Source organism: Phocoena sinus, chromosome 9, assembly GCF_008692025.1.
Source record: "Phocoena sinus isolate mPhoSin1 chromosome 9, mPhoSin1.pri, whole genome shotgun sequence".
NCBI lineage: Eukaryota > Metazoa > Chordata > Mammalia > Artiodactyla > Phocoenidae > Phocoena > Phocoena sinus.
Window position 1 is genome coordinate 72,220,894 of NC_045771.1, and position 17,208 is coordinate 72,238,101.

Below are 17,208 nucleotides of genomic sequence, written 5' to 3' on the forward strand. Positions count from 1 at the left end.
ATATGACCATTACCTATGTTTCAACCAACTTGGTTCATTTTAACCATTTCCTGAACATTCAATAGGATTGTTTTCATAACCAAGCTTATTTAATTATAAAAATAGGCTCCATGTATCAGTCTAATATGCTTAATCTAATCTTTTTCATCCTCAGACCTGCATGTATACATTTCTGATCTATTGTATTTAACAAGTAGCTTTCTTTTCCATTTCTCCCAGGGGTAAGTCACATGATTTTACGTCAGACTCCGCTTAATCAGAAGCTTTGCCTGCTCTTACCTATTTATTTTCTTCTACCTTTTCAATAAAAACATAAAATTGCTCTGAAAAGTGTAGAAATAGCTTAAGTCACAACTGTGTTGCGCTGTTCAATAAGGCTACCTTCATGAGAGACTGCCCCTTCAGGCGGAAGCCTCTGGAACTGATCTCAGAGAATAGACTCCATCCCAAACCATATTCCTTAAGGATGACTGAAAAGTGAGACATCTGCTCTCCTTGGGCATGTGCACTATGCTGCTTTCTCTTACAACTTGAAAACGTTTTATTAGCTTTAAGAATTTGTTTAATCAAATCCTCGTGGAGGTCCTTCTCACTCCTGGGGCTATTTAGTAAAATATGGATTAGGGCAAAGCGCTCTAATGTGTCTTGTGGAGAGTCATCATGGGGAGAGCCACCAAGGGATGGGGGATAGGAACAGTCTCCAGAAAACAGCTTTTAGCCAAAAAGAAGGAGAAAAATGAGGCTTTGGCAGGAAAAGCTCCTCATGTTTGAAACAAAACTATGAAAGAAAGTATGTCAGTAAAAAAGATTTCCCCAAAGATCCGTTTGGAATAGAATTTTCAATATAATGAAGATAAAGCACTTTTTGAGAACCCCCTCTAATAATATTTCACTCCTAATAGAATTGCCTGTGAGCAGCTGAAACAAGGGCAGGGGAAGATATTTATTGAATAAATTACATCGTTGAAATAAATAAAAATATACTTACCTCAGTTAGACATCTTGTTGGATTTCCTAGAATGTAATAATTTTGCTGAGTAATCAAACTAGCACATAACAAAAGAAAAACACTCGATTTTAGTACCCGAGGAATAGGAAAGGTTGGGAGAAAGAAATTTCACACTGTAAGTGAAACACTTCTCTACCCTAAATGTGTTAGCATTCTCAATTCAGGAGTCTCACTGATCTCGTTCCTTGGAGTGTTCTCTAGCGAGAATAATCATCTACGGTGAGGGCACTTATTTACCTGTGGTATTGTGCAAGGGATGAACAAAACAAGTTGTGCACAGATAACCCCTGCTTGTAGGAAAGGTCAGTCTGATATAATAAAGCATGATACAGAGTTATTCAGGGGGAAAGGAACAAATATATTCGGCAGTTTGCTTGCATGAGCTATTTGCAAACAATTTTACATGTTTAGGCCAGAGAATAAGTTTGTTGATCACGGTAGGAGAAAGGGAACACTTTGAGAATTGATGGACTTTCAGCCTGGGGGTTGATTACAGCAAGGTCTGTGAAACTAGGCAAACCTGGATTTGTGTCCTGACAGCCTTGTGTAAGCTACGTCACTTTAGGCTGATTGTTAACCTCTCTAAACTTCAGTTTCCTCATTTATTAAACAGAAATAACACTATACTCATAGTCCATGTAAAACACTTGCATAGGGCCTAAGCAGTGGTAAGTTAGACCAGAATTACTAAATCGATAATGTTCCTCTCAAGCTTTAATCCATTTTCATCTTTCTTAACTTCTTTACTCCATGGTCTTCCTCTTGCCAGTCTTACAAACAGACCTCCAGTAGAATTTCCTCTCTTGCACTTTCTGAAGATAGGCATAGAGTTTCTGTCTTTAACTTTCTTAATTTCCTTTTTTATCCCTATCTCACTGAGTGCCAGTATTTGACCATGAAAAGGGTGACTTTTCATATCCTGGCAGGAAGCGTTGTTTTCTTGTCCTTGCCAGCCGTTCACTCTCATGTCTTCAGTCATCTTTCTACGAAATACTCTCGTACGTCTTAACTACACCTTAAACTAAAATGGAGCTTTTATTCATTCCTAAGGTCTCTTCTCCCTTTCATTGTCAGTCACCATTAGTCAAGAATGTACCGGTTGACTCGCTCTGGTTTGCAATCTTTGTAGTCCAGCACGCTGTTCCTCTATTTTATCAATCTGGAGTCACTTTAATGTTTCAAGTGGAATTGGAGCCAGATACCTCATATTCTGCTCACCTCCACATGACCTTTACACAACTGGCAAAGGATCTAGAATCAGTATAATGCTGGCTGTGACTGCGAACAGAGATTCTGCTGAATGTCCGAGACTGAAATACTCATAATTACAATAAGCATGATTCCTGTCTTTCCAAAAACACCCAACAATTGGAACACGTACAAGCTTTAAAATACCTTGAATAATTTGTAAATCAACTATACTTCAGGAAAAAAAGAAGATGAAGAAAAGAATCCTACCAATTAAAACAAAAAAAATTCCTTGAATAAAAAATATTATTTTCCCTATTTTTTAAAAATAGATAAAAGTTATTATCTAATTTAGTAAGAAGTAGAACTTGACTGAAATGGTCAGGTTTGTTTTCTACTTCACATGTGCCTACCATATAAGTAGAAGATAATTATGAAAGACACACTGTTCTTCACACTCCCAATATATTACAAAAGGAGAATGAGCCTCTCTCCTTGGCTTGGTTTCTCTTTCTTATAAGGACACCATTCATATTAGATTAAGGCCCCACCTAATGGCATCATTTCAACTTAATCACCTATTAAGGATATTATCTCCAAAAATGGTTACATTTTGAGGTACTGGGATTGGGACTTCAACATATGAATTTGATGGGGGACACAGTTCAGCCCATAATCTCCTCATGGAGATTAATGTCTATTTGAAAGAATAAGCAGTATATAGCAGGGATGAATTTGCTGTACACCCTTGGATTCATAAAATATTGTGCTGATTTATTGTTCTGAATCAAATTTGATCTGGCTTTGGGTTTCCCACTTGCTAGATCCTCAACAAAGGTCATTGGGGATCCCCCTAACCATCCCCAAAGTCATGCTGAGACCTGAGTGAGAGGGTAAAGGGGGCTTCTGTAGTTAAGGAGTTTCACAGGGGGCTGTAGCCTTCAGTCCATCACAGTTGCTGTTGTCCACTGTCCAGGCTGATGTGATCCATTTGAAGGCATGTATTTTCACTCACTCCATGCCAAGCTAGGGCACAGGGATGTTTTTTGTTGTCCTGTGGCTCCGAATTTCACAAGCTCTTGGAGTGTTCTGTTGCTGTCAATATGCATATGCTGCCCCATCAGCACTCCTGCCACTTCCAGAAAAACTGTCAAGGGAAGATAAAATTCCCTATCATTTCAAGAACCTAGTCTTTCATTTAGGGAATTTTATTTTATTTTATTTTTTAAATTAATTAATTTGTTTATTTTTGGCTGTGTTGGGTCTTTGTTACTGCACGCGGGCTTTCTCTAGTTGTGGCGAGTGGGGGCTCTTCTTTGTTGTGGTGCGCGAGCTTCTCATTGCGTTGGCTTCTCTTGTTGTGGAGCACGGGCTCTAGGCCCACGGGCTTCGGTAGTTGTGGCACGCAGGCTCAGTAGTTGTGGCTCACAGGCTCTAAAGCACAGGCTCAGTAGTCGTGGTGCACGGGCTTAGTTGCTCCATGGCATGTGGGATCTTCCCGGACCAGGGCTTGAACCCATGTGCTCTGCACTGGCAGGCAGATTCTTAACCACTGCACCACCAGGGAAGTCCCTCATTTAGGGAATTTTAAATGCATGCATTATTCTCTGTTTGCTCCCTACTTCACATCTCCAACCTGCTCTGTGCCCACGGAGATCAACCTTTACAGTCTGCAGCCTCAGGATCCCTTGATGCCAGATGCATGGAGCCTATGCCGGTACTGGCAGGAGCTCAGACGGCAAGAGGAGAGAGAGAGTGGAGTGTCTATTCCCTGACAGCTCCTCCTACCCACCCGGCCTTGGGCAGGCGCAACGTTCTTCTGCCTCAGATCACAGCTTCTCTCAGGGGGCCTTTTCCCCACAGCTCCAGATTGTCTCACTCTGTCTCCTTGCCCCCCAGCCCTGAACGTTGCAGTGGCTTTCCACTCGTGCAAGTATCACTCTAGCCTCAGTAAAACGTCCCTTTGTTTTTGTTTTTTGGGTTTTTTTTGCGGTACGCGGGCCTCTCACTGTTGTGGCCTCTCCCGCTGCGGAGCACAGGCTCCGGACGGCGCAGGCTCAGCGGCCATGGCTCATGGGCGTAGCCGCTCCACGGCACATGGGATCTTCCTGGACTAGGGCACGAACCCATGTCCCCTGCATCGGCAGGCGGACTCTCAACCACTGCTCCACCAGGGGATCCCCGTCCCTTTGTTTTAAACTCTGTTCTCACACCCTTTGAGATGCCATCTGCTTCCTGAGGATGCAGTGGTGAGAATGAGAAAGATAAATTCACTGTCCTCATGGAACTTACTTCCTGGGAGTGGTGAGGGTGTGGGAGTCAATTAGCAAACAAAAAGTTAAACGTGGAGGGTATTAGTAGCATTAAGTGCTAAATGAAAAATAAAATCAGGCGATATGACAGAGTGACACAATGGCTACCTTAGGTTCAGGATTCTCCCTTTCATCTCTAAGAAACCATGCCTGGAATTGGGCCAGTTTCTCTCCTTTCAACTCAGGCTCCAATCCCTAATTCCCTCCCTCTCATGATGATCTATATTAAATCATCTTGTAAGGCTGGACTTCCAAACAAAAATCTGGCGGAGATTGTCTTCTGGTATCTGGCAGCTTCTCATTTCCTCTGAACCATAAAAGCCATCAATAGCCTCTGAAAACCAAAGAACTAGCACTCAGAACCCAAAGGCCTGGGATTTCTCTGTGAATAGAAGTGGGCAGCGTGTATGTGTGTGTGTATGGGGCAGGGGTGGGAGATGGGGGAGCAGGTGCTGGAAAGAAAATACTGTCATTTTCCCAAAAGGAAGAAAAGGCACTAATTAACATCTTAATAGATTGTTTTTCCATATACATCTGCAAGAAAATTTAAACTAATAGTAGACAGGATAACTAAACCTTACTAACTCCGGTTGTTTTATCATATATATTTGCATTTATTCCAGAGCTAAAATTCTATGAATTTATGGTTTTTGTGGGATAAGTGAGTGACAAAAATAAGTGCTCTAGGCTTTCGGAAGATCACTTCAAGTCAAGATGGTCAGGAATAGGACAGGTTTTATGAAGAAATGACATTCCAGAGACTCTATGGGTTGTCATAGACTCGCCTTACTGTGATGTTTGCCCTCTTCTACATAAAGTTCTCCTTTTTGTTTAGCAGAACGACCTCAAATCCTCAGCCTTTCCTTTCTCTGTAACGTGCTCAGTGGATTCTCTACCCTTCCTCCCACGTTGGCCAAATCATCCGATCCTTGAGCTTCAGCAGAAATGTCCTCACCTCCTTGAAGAGCCTCCTTATTTCCCAGCTGGAAGAACTTGCTCTTGTTAACTGCTCATGATACTGTTGGCATCTCTTCTCTTGTTCATCCCCTTATCTTTTGTTGTTGTAGTCCACGACCTTGCCGTTTGTCTCTTATTGGCCTGCAAGCACTTGGGAATCGAATACAGCATCTTAGAGTAGGTAAATGTACACTAAGAATACCTTGACTCTTATAAGATAGATAAGATGTATTCAAAGCTCCTTTCCATAGAATTTGGCAAGCCCATTTCTCTCCTCAAGATTATGAAGTATCTAGGTTTGTTCTGGTGAGGTTAGTGGGATATTTATAGTTTCAGTTAAGATGTCTTAAAGGTTTTAAGCTCTGGAAAGCTCTCATTGGGATCAGTGAATACCAGAACTCTTGCCTTAGAGATGGGAGAGTTTAGGTGTAAACCTGGGGAATGAGAGAATGTGGGATGAAAGAAAGATCTCTCTTTCATCTTCACATCAGGATCATCCTCACGTGAAAGAAGAAACCAACTCCATGTGCATCCAAAGACTTAGAAACTGCAGGCAGATGCTATAAAAACAAGCTCCAATAAAAAAACCAAATGATCCCAAGGGTATAGAATCCATCCTGCAGGATGTAGTTCTATTCGGCAGATGGAAAAGGTAGAGAAGGAAGGAGGTTCTCCCACAAATCACTAGAACACTCTGATTTGTTAAATGTTTCCCGGTTAAAATAGACAATTCACAGATTAACTGTCTATTAAAAACGTTTGTCACTAGGTGAGGAATAATAGGAATTTTAAATTAGTTAATTTGCAGGTGATGAAGTTTTGTCTAAAAAGATTTTTAAAGAGGGACACATCGTAAGATGCTGTGATGCATATCAAGAGTACATCACTCATGTTATTCCAAGTTGAGTCATGCTGCTAGTGTAAGAATTCCCCACAAATGTTGTGGTGTCCTATTGTTTGACAGCCAAATTTGATTACAGGTGGGTCATACTGCAACCTTGAAGAGCAAAGTAGAATCCAGCAATGATGTCATTGTGGTCCATCCTTATGAGAAAGGCCATAGATCTTTGGAGCCATAGCTAGTTTATTCCTTGGAGAAGAGTAGACCAGTGATCCTCTGTCATGCAACCCAGTGATGTGAAACCAGATAATCCTGGAAAGAAAACAAAATGCACCAAAGGGCAACATGCATGGTATATGAGGCATTTAGAGTTTACTCTACTCTTGGTAGTGTAATGACTATTGGTAGAATAGTGATATCCTGAGAATAGGTATAAGTATTTAAGGTCATTTTCAGCATCATCCAGATACAGCATAACCTTGAAAATCAAGGTTAAAGGTGACTTCCATAGAATTGGTTCTGATCAAATTTGTACCTATAATGTATGCCATAGTCATAGTATATTTTACTTTTCATATGTAGTATACGTATCTAATATCTTTTAGATATTTTTACAATATTTTCCATGATAGTTTATTTTATTCTAAAGGAAAAGACATACTTTCTTACACTGTCTCTTAACATATGGCAGGAAAATATCCTCATATGGGGCCCGTTTGTAAATGTTGCACGGAATTGTTGGCACCTCACAAATGTATGTATGTTTTTTAGAAGATTAATATTCTAGAAGTAAGCGTAATATAAAAGCTAAGAGCCACACCAGTTACACTGTTTTTATATAGTCAGTGCTTGGTAATTTTTCATTGACTATATAGATATGAACGTTAGAATATATTTGCATCTAGCACCATAGCTGAGTGATCTTGGGGAAGGTATTTCTTTTTCTGTTTTGTTTCCTCATCTATGAAGATTGTCGTAAAACCCCACATGTTTAGGTTATGAGAATTAAATGAGATAATGTTTTAAAGCTTTTTAAAAACTACGAAAGTATCTTAAAAGTGGGTGAAAATATTATTATTATTATGCGGTTTTCTTCTTCATCAGTAGGTAAGAAACCTCTAAAAGTGTGTTATGTGTCAAGTTAACATTTTCACTGGAAATCAGTCTAATTCAATGATTCTCAACCAGAGGTGATTTTGTACTCCAGAGGATGTTTGGCAATGTCTGGAAACATTGCAGCTGACACAACTAGATGGTGCTACTAGCATCTAGTGGGTAGAGCCCAGGGATGTTGCTAAACATCCTGTAAGGCACAGGACGGTTCCCTACAACAAAGCATTATCTGATCCAAAATATCAGTAGTGTGGAGGCTGAGAAATATTGGTCTAATTTTTAATTATAAAAAACTTGTGGGCTTCCCTGGTGGCGCAGTGGTTGAGAGTCTGCCTGCCGATGCACAGGACACGGGTTCGTGCCCCGATCCGGGAAGATGCCACGTGCCGCAGAGCGGCTAGGCCCGTGAGCCATGGCTGCTGAGCCTGCGCATCCGGAGCCTGTGCTCCGCAACGGGAGAGGCCACAACAGTGAGAGGCCCGCATACCGCAAAAAAAAAACCAAACAAAAAAAACTTGTATGTGTCATTAATTGTAATGATTCTAAAAAATTAGAATAATCTCCTTGCTAGAATTTGGGAAAAGACAGATTTGTGCTGAACCTAGGCAGGCCTGAGATTTAGGTATTTCAGTTTCACTAAGGATGTGCTCATGCTCTCTAAAAATGATGTTACACAAGAGCTTAGGTGGTATGTTTATACTGATGTTCTCATCCCTGTACTACAAATAATACTAGTCTTAAATATTAGAAAACTACCTAAAGAGGAATTTTCAGTGAAAAAGTTCTATTTAGTTGTAGCACATACAACTGAAATTTTCTCTGCTTAGAAATTTTGTTTGTCTTTTGGGCATTGAGGGGAATCTAGCATTCTTGAGAACTAGACCAAAGGCTATGTAAGTATATATAAATAATGCAGTCTTTTCAACACATGGCTAATTTCAATGGTCAAACTTTCTCCAGTTCTTATCCAAATCTCTTCCACATCCCTTCTGGAGAAAGAGATCTTAATTTTCTGTCTAAAATCTGTTTGTATTCAAGACAGTCATTCATATCAGAATAATAGAATTTAAACTACTTGACAGAGAAATGTTTTTCATTTGTAGATGGAGGCTGCTGTCAAAGTAGAATGAGAGGAAGTTTGGCAGCCCATCTGATGATTATTTAATACTTAAGGGATTAGGCTACTTGACATACTTGGTACCCCCCTTCCAGACACTTAACAGTCCAGGATTCTAAGGTAATGACATAGCAATAGACACTTTACTCCCCTCTCCTTTTAAAAAAAGAAATTATGTACAGTTTTCTTTCTGTTTCATTTGGACCACGTGTGCCTGATCCTGTGCCAGAAAATAAGAGGAATCTTATACCAACCTTCCTAATTACTGTTGACATCACAGAGTATGTAAATTTTCATTAAAGCCTTGAGAGGTGGTTCAGTAGATATGAAAATGCAGTTTTATTCTAGGCAGAAAAGAAGTTAAAACCCTGGAAGCTGGGAACGTAAAAAGAAAGTCAGTATGTTGAAAAACAGTGAAGAGATTGAAAAATAGCACGCAGTTAAGGAGGTTTGAGGAGTTTCAGGCTGCAGGCAAGTGGAAATAGTAGAAATAATTACACGTATTCTCATTCTCCCCTTCCATGCTCCCCGCAAAAGGAAGACTGACAAAAATAAATTCCAGCTTCCAATTCTTACTTGAATTTATCCAAGATAAAATATAAAGTGATCATTGTAAGTTGTAAATTAGGTATTTTGAATAATTTAGGTACAGAGGTCAATTAGTGGTGCAGGTAAATGTTTGAAAGGTAGCTCTCTAAAACAGACAAACAGGCCTGTGGTGTAATACTTGCACGTGGCCAATTTCAGCTACCAAAGTGAAGTCACTAACACAAGTTAAGAAGAGATATGCAGTAGCAAACCGTTACATAGTATTTCCACCAGAGGAATACAATAGATATAAATAACCCCAGGAGCATATACAGTAGCAACTGTGCTGAAAAATTAGGAAATGATGAGTTTTGAGTATTTAATACCTTTGTTTTTAATATGTTTTAAATTGTAAGCTTATATAATATTTAATAATGGCTGTGCTTGCAGAGTCTCTGAAAATTTAGCCACCAGTTCTCAGAAGTGAGTATAAGCTGACCAGTGATGGGGATAGTTCTTCCAACTTCCCACATTACTTTGCTCTGTGGAGTTGGAACTTGACATAAAAGATGATGAGTAGTCACTGAAGGTCAGTACTTTGGATGAAATCATCGTTTTTGAAGTTTTGACCATTAAAAATATAGCAGAGAAGAAACCCTGCAGGAGAAATTTCACTCTAACAATGGAAAGAGGTAGAATAAGGTATAGCAGTATTAAGAAAGGTTATAAATATTACAGTACTTTATATGATAAAACCAATACAAGATCTACAGAAAAAATATAGAAGGAGGAAAATGACGGGGGCGACTAAGAATCTTTTAGCCTATTCATATTTGCATGTAGATTTTAAAGGGGCTGTTGGATTACACAATTCATGTGCACCTTGTTCAGGTAAATAGGTATGACCTCTGAATGACAACATTAAATCAGTTTGTGTGTGGTGTGTGTTTATGTGTATGTGAGTGTGTGTGTGTGTATGTGTGTGTTTGTTTTCAAATTTGGCATCTACCAGACAAAATTTGAAATGCAGTTTTTATTAAGAATCCTTGAAACCTTTAGTAATGATCTTTTGCAATTAGAGCATGAAAACGAAGTGGGCATTTTCTCTAGACTGCCTGAAAATTTAAGGTACATTTTTGTCTTTCTGCCAAGAGAATTGGGTACTTTAAGAGCTAAACCCTATATTGCTATGGCTTTTATCAAAAAGTTTCCATGTATTACTCTGGATTTTCCAGTTCCTTTCTTGTCTTCAGAAAACCACAATGAACTATTTTTTAGTTGATTAAAATAAAAGTAGAGTGCTTCATCTTGGAGGAGAAAAGAATAACTGAAGATCGAGCTTAAAGGGAAAAAAATTACAAAAAACTATGTGCCACAATGAAGCTTTGAAAACAGAGCCCATAAAAAAATGAAAGAATGACAATTTGTAAATCAGGAGTCCCGAAGTTCTGTTTCATGATTATGTTGCAGTTTAATTTCTTTATATCTTTCTGCCATTGTTAAAAAAAAAAAAAAAAAGGCAGCCAGAACTTCAAAGGGACTCTGCATGTGTTCCGAATCAGAGCTTCAGAGCTGATGTCTGACAGCCCAGAAATTAAAAGGAAATAAATGTGCTGTTTAAACTCCCATTTTTTCCAACAACAACAACAACAAAATCACCTTTTCTGTACTAAGAGTTTTTTGTTTTTTTTTCTTTGCTAACTTTAAAATTCTGTCCCCTCAGATATTTCCTCATTTGCCAATTACGGGCCTGGGTCCATGGAGTGCAGCATTCTCATGGACTTCAGAGAGAATTTTCAGACAACCAGAGAGGATGTCAAGACTTTGGGATCAGCCTTTGTGACTTTTTCTATACGTTAAAACAGATTCCCTCCTCAAAAAAAAAAAAAAAAAAAGACAAAGAACCATAGTTGTTAGGCCATGCCCAAACACCTGTGTTTGACTGTTCTTACATTTTCTTGGGATGACGGAAACAGACATCCCAAAGAACAAAGACAGGCTCAGGATGGTTTGTGTTTGAAAGTGCACTAGCGTGGATATGAAACGTCAGTCAGCAGCCAGAGATTTGGCAGCCATTTCTTGGAGTTCCGAAGAGAGTAATTAGAGTTTGACCTGGAGAGCTCTGCTGCATGGGGGTATAGATGAATCTTTCACTCGGGAAGAATCATGGATGTAAAGGAACTAGGTTTTAGTTCCTTTACAAATGAGAAAGTGAAGATGCTGCATCTCAGAGTGGCAACATGATTTGCTCAAGATAACACAGTACACTGGTGTCGAATTTTGGTGAATTCTATATCATATGTCTAATGAGGTGGCTCTTGGGCTTTAGAGAGAAAGGGGCACATAAACATTTTGGGTTTAGGTGGTGCTTTCTACCTCCCTATCGGAACCATTATTCTCAAACCTACCTTTTAATAGATATTAGCAAACGGCCAGGAAATGTGGGCATACAGCAGCCAGGAGCAAAGGGCTTCCCCGCCACATCTTTGCAAAGAAAAGCAAGCCACCCTGGGAATACGCTAGATTTAATGCGCTTGGGTTCTTTCTCTCATCTCTCACATGCCATCTCACAGTCTGCACATCTGGCCTGCAGAGTATCCCAGAATGTTTATTTCCGGACCTGAGAGGCTTTCCTGAGCATGGCTCGGGTAGAGTCCACATTTTGTTCATGTTAAGTCACATCTCCAGAGGAAGGAGATGATCCACTTCAGTATTCACGTTACATTTCAAGTTCTGCAAGCACACGTGGTGGAGAGAAACGAGTCAGTAAAGGTGAGCTGAAATGCTTTCAAAGTTCACAAATAGGAAATCTTCCTACATTCCTTGGGCAAAAGCACAGAGAATGCCAAAGCACTGATCTCCCTGGCTCGACTGTCACAATGTTTGCAGTCAGTCAGGACTAAAAACTCAGATCCAAGCATAGGCACCGCTCAATCTCAATGTCCCTTTGGACATGAGAATGAGGAACACTGGCTTTTTATTTATTCAGTAAATACGACTGTTTTGGTTTGGATGACAGGTCAAAAATTGGGATGTTGAACAACTCCTTCAGAATTACACAATTAAATTGAAAATAAAAAAGACATGCAAGAAAAGACAGTACCTGGTTAAGTGAATTCTGCAGGGAAAATGTATAGTGATCAGGGAAAGTTCTCTAAGTAGTGACAGGGGGCAGCAGAGCTGGCTCTTGGATGATGAATTAAATATAAATAAGAGGAGAAGGGAAAGCAGATGGAAAGAAAGACATAAGTAAACACATCGCATTTGCTCTCTCCAGCAACCATTTGTTGCACTTTGCTGTGTCCTCACATTGTGCTTAAGCAGAAATGTGCAGTCTTCCATGTATTCACCATAATCTCAAGTATTATTTACTCCGAATTCACAGAAGAAGAAATGGAGACCCAGGAAAATTAAAGAACATGCCTGAGATGTCACTGGTGGCTCTTACCCAAAGCAGTCTCCGGAAAGAAAGCATCTTTAGGATCGTCAGTTTGACAGTATGGCATATTGGGGCCTGGATTACCAAACCAGGTAGTTTGAGCATTGTCATTGGCAGATGTTAAGGGGATTTTAGGAGGAGAAGCTGTGGAAGATGGATCATGGATAATATTTAGACATGTTCAGTTAGAGTCGAGTGTGGATGTATAAAGAAATGCCCTACTGGGCAATTTGTGAATGAGAATTAAATCTAGAAAAGGAGGGTAAGGAGAGATGGAGATTCCAGTCTTTGACTTAGTGATTATGGATGTAAATGATGTAGCAGTGAAAGGATTCACTGATAGACAGCGTTTGCAGAGGAGGAGTGGAGTACTGAGGGCAGAACTCTGGGAGTACCCACATTTCTCAGGAGGAAGCGGGTAGAGGAGCCAGCAGCTAGACTCGGAACAGGAAAGGAAGGAGGGACACCTGAGAGTATGATGGCGTAAGACCAGTTGAGAAGAGCGTTTTATAAAGCAGGGGAGAAAAAATGTTGGTACGGAAAGTCAGTATTGTTCAAGAGATATTCTCTAGGGCTTCCCTGGTGGTGCAGTGGTTGAGAGTCCGCCTGCCGATGCAGGGGACACGGGTTCATGCCCCGTTCCGGGAAGATCCCACATGCCGCGGAGCGGCTAGGCCCGTGAGCCACGGCCGCTGAGCCTGTGAGCCATGACCGCTGAGCCTGCGCGTCCGGAGCCTGTGCTCCACAACGGGAGAGGCCACAACAGTGAGAGGCCCGCGTACCGCAAAAAAAAAAAGGGAGACTGGGGTGCAACACAGGGCAGGGAAAGGGTGAAATACCAGGTTGAAATTCTACTTTGTATACAATTTCATGACAGCCCAAACCTGGAGTAACAATGAAGTCTGTTATCTTTATTTCGATGTCTGTTTGTCTTGTTGATAAGCAAAATAAAACTGGATCTATTTTGCTTGTGTCTTGGTATGCTTAAATTGTTGACTACTACAAATATCAAAGGATCAACCCAAATGGTAGAGCTGGAAGGACCCTTCGCGATCTTGTAGTCACATGGCTCTGAAACGTAATTCAAGGGCCTTATTTTAAATGCAGAGTCTGGGGCACTTCCCTGGTGGTGCAGTGGTTAAGAATCTGCCTGCCATTGCAGGGGACATGGGTTCAATCCCTGGTCCAGGAGGATCCCACATGCCGCGGAGCAACTAAGCCCGTGTGCCACAGCTACTGAGCCTGCGCTCTAGAGCCCACGAGCCACAACTACTGAGCCCGAGTGCCACAACTACTGAAGCCCATGTACCTAGAGCCCCTGCTCCACAAGAGAAGACACTGCAATGAAAAGCCTGCTCACCTCAATGAAGAGTAGCTCCTGCTCGCTGCAACTAGAGAAAGCCCACACACAGCAACGAAGGCCCAACGCAGTCAAAAATGAATAAATTTAAATGCAGAGTCTGGGTCTCACCCCAGAGATTTGGATTTTAACTTGTTCGGGAATGAGCCTCAGGAATCTGCATTTTAATAAACACCTACATGATTCAGATTAGCCAGAGGTTAACCTCACTTTAAGAAATACTTAATCCAACCCCTTTAATTGACCCATAGAGAAATTAAAACCTAGAGATGGGAATTAGCTTTATCCAGCAGAATTCGAATTTAGTTGGTAACATTTTTTTTTTTTTTTGGCTGTGTTGGGTCTTTGTTGCTGCATGCAGGCTTTTCTCTAGTTATGGGAAGCGGGGACTACTCTTCGTTGCGGTGTGTGGGCTTCTCATTGCGGTGGCTTCTCTTGTTGCAGAGCACGGGCTCTAGACACGTGGGCTTCAGTAGTTGTGGCTCGCAGGCTCTAGAGCGCAGGCTCAGTAATTGTGGCTCATGGGCTTAGTTGCTCTGCAGCATGTGGGATCTTCCTGGACCAGGGATGGAACCTGTATCCCCTGTGGTGGCAGGCAGATTCTTATCCACTGCGCCACCAGGGAAGACCTGATAACATTCATTTTTATTGTTGATTAATGTTACCCAAACTCAGAATCAGTAGTGCCACACTGGCTCTGTCACTGATGTTTCACAAGATAGACTAGATAATCTTTTCTAGAAACTAACATTCCTTAGGCAGTAAGACTCAACAGATGTCTTGGGTGGATTTAAGGAGCTGGCAGAGAACATCTGGGTATCTCTCAAGAGAAGTCATTTTTCCTTAATGAATTTGAGGTTGAAAGTTTTTATGATGAGTTACACAACTCTTTTGAGACATAATAGTTATGATAAAAGGCACATTCCTTTAACAGTCATTTTAAATTTATTTAGTCATCTGTTATTAGTTAGGTAATTTTGGTCACTCAGTTCTTTTTTTTCTTGAAGCTATGACGCTTTTGATTGGGATAAGGAGAATGCCAGTGGTCGTACCTTAATAAAATTCCCACATTTTTCAGTTGTGGATCAGGCTGTTAATATCCAGATTCTGCAATTTTAACTATTTTTGGTAAATCTGTACTGACACTTTAAGGGAGGAGCAATAGACCAGACAGGTGCATATCTGAAGTGTATTCCAGCTTGACTCCCAGCCTAGTGTATCTGTAATGGTCTTTAGTTTGAAAATCGGTTACCTAATTTCATTACAGACTCTTTTTTTTTTAATTTATTATTTATTTATTTTATTTATATTTGGCTGCATCGGGTCTTGGTTGCAGCTTGCAAGGTATTTGATGAGGTGCACAGGCTCTTCATTGTGACACACTCGGGTTTCTCTCTAGTTGTGGCGTGTGGGTTTTCTCTCTCTAGTTGTGGCGTGCAAGCTCCAGGACCTGTGGGCTCTGTAGTTTGCGGCACACAGGCTCTCTAGTTGAGGTGGGTGAGCTCAGTAGTTATGGCGTGCGGGCTTAGTCGCCCCGCGGCACGTGGGATCTTAGTTCCCCAACCAGAGATCGAACCCGCATCCCCTGCATTGTGAGGCAGATTCTTTACCGCTGGACCACCAGGGAAGTCCCTCATTACAGACTCTTATTGAAAGACATCCATGACCTCCCAGTTCTAATGATTCTGGAATTACCAGCAGATTATGCTCCTTCATTTATTCTGATATGTAGTCCAGACTTTGGAGTAGCTGGACTCCAGCTAGTCCCCAAAGTCTTGAAAACTCTTCTTTACCTTTGATCTACCCATTCTGACACTGGCCTCTGCTTAGTTCACTGTGTCAACATTCAATGCTACAGTCTTGTCATCTTTCAGGTCTCTTAAGTGCCTTGAAGTATTTGACCTAAAAAGCCACCACGCTCCCTGAAATACTCTGTTTTTGCCACATTTTAGAGTATCTTATGTAAGTTGGATATTGGGCTTCATTGTGCCTTAAGATGCAAGACCTCTAGCATGATCTAGGGAAGACTCCTTTTTCATGTTCCACATCTCCAGCTCGGGAAAGCAGGAAAAAAGTACAGGATAAAAATCATGATGCAGTGTACTTTGGAATATTTCATTCCTCCCCCCCGCCACCCCAAAACGATAGTTATACTCATATACTGATGGATATGTGAGGAAGTTCCTATTTTCATCTACCTGTAATTCAGTTAATGATTTTTTTTTTAATGGCAGGTGAGAAGAGCCTATAACAGACCAAAACTACTTTGATAATAAATATTTAAAATAAACACTTTTTGGTTTCATGTTGGCACGTTGGCAAGTTGAATCATGGCATTTGTAAAGATTGTATAGGATTCTGGCCACAATTGCACTACAGATTTTCTACCACAATGTTGGAGAATAGGCTACTATTTTTTTAAAGAGCTACCTTACTGGTCTTACTAGATTCTCATGGGTTTTGCTAAATACTATACTTTCCTTTGTAAATGTTCTTTAAATATTTCAATTAAATGGTGATTTATTTTAAAAATCAGCAATAACAAATGTGTAATAGAAGCCAAGTATTACAGAATGCTTAATCTTTGACAAATACATTCAGAACCATTTCATATTTATTTAACATACAATTGCTGTCTAATTTAATCTAAATTAAATGGTTGCTTGAAACCTATAATTCAGAGGCTTCCTGAACCTCCTTTTATGGCAAGAAAAATAAGAAATCATCAGTTTTGCCCCCAGGGTAGAAACTTATCTTTGAAAATCAGGTATTTTTTTTTTTGAACTTAAAAACCTGGGTCATTTGGGAAATGGAATTCCAAGGAAATGTTTTTGGCAATGAGACTTATGTCCATTGAGACATGAGTTCGAGCCCTGGTCCGGGAAGATCCCCCATGCCATGGAGCAACTAAGCCCATGCACCACAACTATTGAGCCTGCGTACTGCAACTACTGAAGCCTGTGTGCCTAGAGTCCGTGCTCTGCAACAAAAGAAGCCACCTCAATGAGAAGCCCACGCACCGCAATGAAGCGTAGCCCCCGCTTGCCACAACTAGAGAAAAGCCTGCGCACAGCAAGGAAGACCCAACACAGCCAATAAACAAATAAATAAATTTATTTTTTAAAAAAGCAATTAGTCATGAAGTAAACACAAGGACACGTATAGTGGATAGACTTTTTGGCAGTGGTCACTACAAGAATTGCCATGACCATCATTATCTGAGCTGGATTTGGGGAGTGCCATCATGAATTAATGCTATAACCAACGTTGAAAAGCAAGCTTAGTTCCAAGGGTTAATTCAAAAAGAAATTAGGGGTTTTAGCAGGGGGGCAAGTAATAGATTT

The 17,208-nt window shown here is 40.6% G+C and overlaps 1 protein-coding gene across 6 annotated transcripts in view; it reads left to right on the forward strand.

Moving 5' to 3' along the window:
• HDAC9 (histone deacetylase 9) overlaps positions 1-17,208 on the forward strand; it is an 825,073-nt gene that overhangs the window by 712,718 nt on the left and 95,147 nt on the right. Inside the window, exon 22 of one of the 6 annotated variants that reach the window (XM_032642310.1) lies at positions 10,789-10,941. The exons of the other annotated variants lie outside the window; for them this stretch is intronic. Within the exon in view, the coding sequence (XP_032498201.1) occupies positions 10,789-10,925 (137 nt within the window). The 3' untranslated portion in view covers positions 10,926-10,941. Of the gene's footprint in view, positions 1-10,788; positions 10,942-17,208 lie in introns of those variants that run through there. 6 annotated transcript variants of the gene reach the window in all.